Raw genomic sequence first — 5,496 nt, forward strand, 5'->3', positions numbered from 1 at the left:
CGCCTCAGACCTGAACGGACCGTACGTTGATGACTAAGGAACGGACGAAGGACATTCTTAGGGTGGGAACGTGGAATGTGAGAGGAGTGAATGATGAAGTGAAAGAGAGAGAGAGTGTTCAGGTGCTTGAGGATGCAAAAGTGGATATATGTGGATTGACTGAAACTAAATGGGAAGGTGAAAGGGTGAGAGAATGGGAATATGGTTTAGGTATATGTGCGGGAGTCAATGAGAATGAGAGAGCAAGAGAGGGAGTATGTCTGATGATAAGCAAGAAGTGGAAGGAGAATATAAGAGAATATGGAAAAGTGGGTGCAAGGATTGTATGGGTGAGGATGAAAGTAGGTATACAAGCGTGGGCGATTGTATGTGTGTATGCCCCGACAGAGGATCGAGTGGCAAGAGTGAAAGATGAGTTCTGGGCGAGTGTAGAAGCGTGTATGGACAAGTTTGAGAGGAGCGAGAGAGTGCTGTTGATTGGAGACATGAATGGCAAAGTTGGGAATGTACGAGTGGATGGAGTGGTTGGTCAGTGGGGTGTGCCAGCTGACGTAGATGGGAATGGAAGTGCTTTGGTGGACATCTGTGCTTGTAAGGGGTTGGCAATAGCCAACACCTACTTTCGGCATAGGATGATCCACCAGTATACATGGAGAGTAATGAGGAGGATGGATGGTGAACTTGTTGAACGAAAGGCAATGATAGACTATGTGTGCGTGGATGAGCGAATGAGAAGACAAGTGTTGGATGCAAGAGTGTGGAGAGGGTGGGGGAATGGAGTCTCGGACCATCACTTAGTGATGGCCAAGGTAGAGCTGCAAAGAAAGTGGTTGAGGAGACGAAGGGGAAGACAGGAGGAAGCAACTCCTGTGAGAAGAGTGGAGAAATTGCAAGATAGTGAGAAAATGACAGAGTATAAGAGCATAGTGGAAGAAAGACTGGGAAGGTATGAGCTAGAGCAGATGGAAGGGGTGGAAGATGTATGTAAGATATTCACGGAAGACATAGGCGCAGCGTGTGAGGCGGTTTGTGGAGTGAGAAGGAGATGCAAGGGTGTGCAAGGGACAGCATGGTGGAATGATGAGGTGAAACGAGCTGTGGAACAAAAGAAGAAGGCATATAGTGAATGGTCAGCGAGTAGAGGTAGGGGAGAAGATGAGAGAGAGAAGAGAGAAGTATATGTGAGCAGGAGAAGGGAGGTTAAGAGACTGGTGAAGGAGAGTAAAAAGAAAGTGGATGAGGAGTTTGGGAGGAATCTGAGTGTGAAATGGAGGGAGAGTAAGAAATTGTTTTGGAAGGAGGTAAAGAAAGTAAGGCAGTGTGAAAGGGGAAATAGTAGGGGAGTGAAAGATAGGAATAATAGATTGTTGGTGGAGAAGAGAGAGAAACTGAGGAGATGGAAGGAGCACTTTGAGGATTTGTTGAATGTGGAGAGTGAGAGCAGTGCGAGTATAAGCGGTTGGGGAATGGCTGGGAGAAGAAGAGATGAGAGGAGGGAGGAAGAGATCAGTAGGGCGGAAGTAGTGGAAGCGATGAAGAATATTAAGTTGGGAAAGGCCCCAGGAATTGATGAAGTGTGTGGTGAAATGCTTAGGTATGGGGGTGAGATTGTTGTGGAGTGGATATGGAAGTTGTGTAGATTGGCTTGGGAAGAGGGAAGGGTTCCAGAGGACTGGAAATCAGGTATAATTGTTCCTTTATACAAAGGAAAAGGAGAGAGAGAAGTATGTGGTAACCATAGGGGTATTTGCCTACTTAGTGTGACTGGTAAAATATATGGTAGAATACTCATTGATAGGGTTAGGCATATGACAGGGGAGCTAGTTGGAGAAGAACAAGGAGGATTTAGGAAAGGAAAAGGGTGTGTAGATCAGATATTTGTTCTAAGATGTTTAGTGGAGAAGTATCTAGAGAAGGGAAGGAAAGTGTATGCTGCCTTCATGGACTTGGGGAAAGCTTATGACAGAATAGATAGACAAGGCATGTGAAAGGTATTAAGAATATATGGAGTGGAGAGGAAATTGTTGAGTGCTGTGAAGAGTATGTACGAGGGAGCTAGGGTTATGATGCGAGTGAATGGTGAGCTGAGTGAGTTCTTTGATCTCAATGTGGGACTGAAACAGGGTTGTGTGATGTCTCCATGGCTGTTTAATTTATACATGGATGGGGTTGTAAAGGAGGTGCAGGGTAGGGCAGTGGATGTGGGGGTGGCTCTAATGAATGAGGGTGAGATTTGGAAGCTTCCGGTGTTGCTGTTTGCTGATGATACAGTACTGTTGAGTGAAGATGAATGGGAGTTGCAAGGTTTGGTGAATGAATTTGGGACAGTGTGTAGGAGGAGGAATCTGAAAGTTAATGTAAACAAAAGTAAAGTTATGGAGTTTGAGAGGAATGAAGTCACAGAGTGTGCAGTGAGGTTGGATGGTGAGGATATGGAGAATGTGAGTGCATTCAAGTACTGGGGTAGTGTGATGAGTAAGGATGGAACTTTGGGGGATGAAGTGAGTGAAAGGGTACAGCAGGGAAGGAAGGTTGTTGGTACACTGAAAGCAGTGATGAGAAATAGGGAGGTGAGTATGGAAGTTAAGAAGTCACTGCATGATAGTATTGTGATCCCTACCCTGACGTATGGAAGCGAGGCATGGACCTTGCAAGAGGGGAACAAGTCAAGAGTGAGAGCAGTGGAAATGAGTTACTTGAGAGGAGCATGTGGAGTGACGTGGAGGGACAGGTTGACGAATGAAGAAGTGAAGGAACGCTGTGGGGTGGATGTGGATGTGGTTGAGAAGATTAGGAGAAATACACTGAGGTGGTTTGGACATGTGAAGAGAATGGAGAGTGAAAGACTGACTAAGAGGGTGTATGTAGGTGAGGTGGAGGGAGGGAGAGGGAGAGGTAGACCGAGGATGAGGTGGAGGGATGGAGTTGAGATGTATATGAGGGAGGGGGGGGTGAGTTGGGGGGAGGGTAGTCAAATGGTGGGTGACAGAGCGACTTGGAGGCTTTTTGTCTGCGGCCACCCTTTGCGGGATTAGGTTATCGGGCTATAGATAGATAGATAGATAGATAATGTATACACCCATGCTGTTCATGCTCATTCTTCAGTTGTTGTTCCATGTTTACACTAATGCGAAAACGAGTGCATGTTGAGGGAGTGGGGGAAGTTAAGGAGCTTATGCACGGATAGCAAGTGAAGTTGGGGTGGGTGGGACAGGGAAGTAGCAGCTCCCAGCTGTGAGTGCTGCCTAGACCCAAGTCCACACCTTGCTCGCCCACTCTCATCATCTCATTCCCAGTGTGAAAGCACCTTGATATAAGAGAGGGGTAAGAGTTTTAGTGTGTGTGTGTGTGTGTGAAAAGCGTTTCAAAGTTGTTAAGAATATATTATTACTCTACCTGTACGAATATGATCCGCTCTGGGTATGGATGTGTATAGGCTCTGACGGTTGGCAACATAACCTCATCTCAAATTTCTAAGTATTGTTCTGCGGTGAATCTTCCATCTATTTCTGTTAATTCGCCCAAGCTGTTCATATTCATCCACCCCTACATGTTCAAGGTTACGTGACCACTTCTGGCCAATTCATACACATTCTCGGGAGCGTAGTGGGTGTTGTTTGGCCTCCAACAGCGAAGCTTTCCGTGGTTGGTTGAATGAAACGTTTTTTCATCACTAAATATAACACGGGACCAGAAGTTTTCGTCTTCATTTCTGTACTGTTCGGCAAACCGTAGCCTTCCCAACTTGTGTCCCGTATTCAGTTTTTCTTTGATGGAAGGAACCCTGTGGTGGATGCCACTTGCATGAAGTCGTCGTCTGATAGTCCTTGAAGAGACTTGTAGGTGTAGGCGCTCTCTCGTTGCCACACAGTTGGTGAACCTATGGCGAGGGTTGTTAGTATCTGCCACAATCCTACCATCGTCATCTGCGGTAGTTACTCTCGGCCTTCCAGTTCTAGGACGATCTCTCATACTTCCCGACTCTTGGTGTTGGCGCAGCCATAGACGAACTGTAGGTTTTGAAACCCCCATCTCCCTCGATATCTCACTGACGTTGAACCCAGTCTTATGCATGCCGACGATCTGAGGTTGCCGAGTGTATGCATCGTGGTGGTCTGTGTTGTTATCACCCATGGCTGTAGTCACTGGAGCGAGGGAATAGGTGAAGTGAAACCAAATCATCACCTCCTATATGCCAGTGACCCCATCTGGGGCAGGCTTACGGAAGCTCACAAACTGCCCGTTAAAGTGTTTAGTAGCCTACTGTAGTTTGGAGTAATTGCTCAATATAGGATTATCTATTTTACGTAAAACTTTCATGCATTTACGTGGAAGACCAGTACTCACAGGGAAATATAGTTATGGTAACGTTACTTTTGAATGCGTTTATTATCTAACTAGCGTAATATACGTCTTTAATTTTTTTTACTCATTGTTTATGATTTATAAGGTGTGCTTACAAGGAATACAGTATTGTGTCACAACATATGAAGAACATCCAAACTCTTAACCTGTATGTTGGATTTACCAAAACCATTAGCCCAAACAACACTTCACCTTTCCTTCCTTTATATATTAACAATATATTGATGATAAATAGATAACCATAAAAACGTAATATTGCAAAATCCATATTCTGATACATATAATAAGCAACAACAGTTAATTCCACATGTAGTAAACTTTGATATACTAACAACGCAGTTATGTATGCGTTCATAACAAGATATAAGATAGACTTCTCATCGTAGACATTGGACTTTTCATTATCAGATATCTCCTACCCCTATTGATAATGAATCCCATAATGGCAGACGAAAGATTGTGGGTTTATCATCGTTATTAATGACATTGTGATTCAATAGCTCCCCTTACTCTACCTTTCCTAACCCACCCGTAATAACCTAACAGCGCATTGTCTTATTAAAAGTCACGTTGATCAGGTTGATGATGGTTTGAAATTTTATGTAAATGCTCCCTTCCAACTCCATCCTCCATGATTCTATGACAGTTTTGATGTCTAGATGCTCGTTACACTCTATGCATGCCTGAATGTGTAGTAAGTGGGTTGTGGAGAGCAGCTCGTTGCCTTTTGAAGGTAGAACACTGCAGTGGACACGAATACTTGGATCAATATTTAGGATAGCCACGAACACTGTTATGAGATTTATGAGTCATCAGATGCCTTTTTCAGGGATTTTCATGGATTAGGAGAAAAAATTACCCTTGCACTACTGACCATGATCATTATGGCACCAAAATTAAATAATTATTTATGGTGCCATATCCATCATATATAATATAGTGGTAGTTGACCACCATGATATTCCTATCACCACGGTAACACCTTTGTCCTTTCCCATTTTTTGCTTACGAGTATATATATATATATATATATATATATATATATATATATATATATATATATATATATATATATATATATATATATATATATCTCTGAGAGAGAGAGAGAGAGAGAGAGAGAGAGAAACT

General features: G+C 43.6%; 1 protein-coding gene across 1 annotated transcript in view; it reads right to left on the bottom strand.

The window, feature by feature from the left end:
- LOC145411934 (heparan sulfate glucosamine 3-O-sulfotransferase 6-like) overlaps positions 1 to 4,134 on the bottom strand; it is a 47,334-nt gene extending 43,200 nt beyond the window's left edge. Inside the window, exon 1 of the mRNA XM_080281903.1 lies at positions 4,054 to 4,134. Coding sequence (XP_080138029.1) covers positions 4,054 to 4,134 — 81 coding nt within the window. The remainder of the gene's footprint in view (positions 1 to 4,053) is intronic.
- Positions 4,135 to 5,496: the final 1,362 nt, after the last annotated feature.

Source organism: Coenobita brevimanus, chromosome 91, assembly GCF_032717465.1.
Source record: "Coenobita brevimanus isolate Jiangsu-jjx chromosome 91, ASM3271746v2, whole genome shotgun sequence".
NCBI lineage: Eukaryota > Metazoa > Arthropoda > Malacostraca > Decapoda > Coenobitidae > Coenobita > Coenobita brevimanus.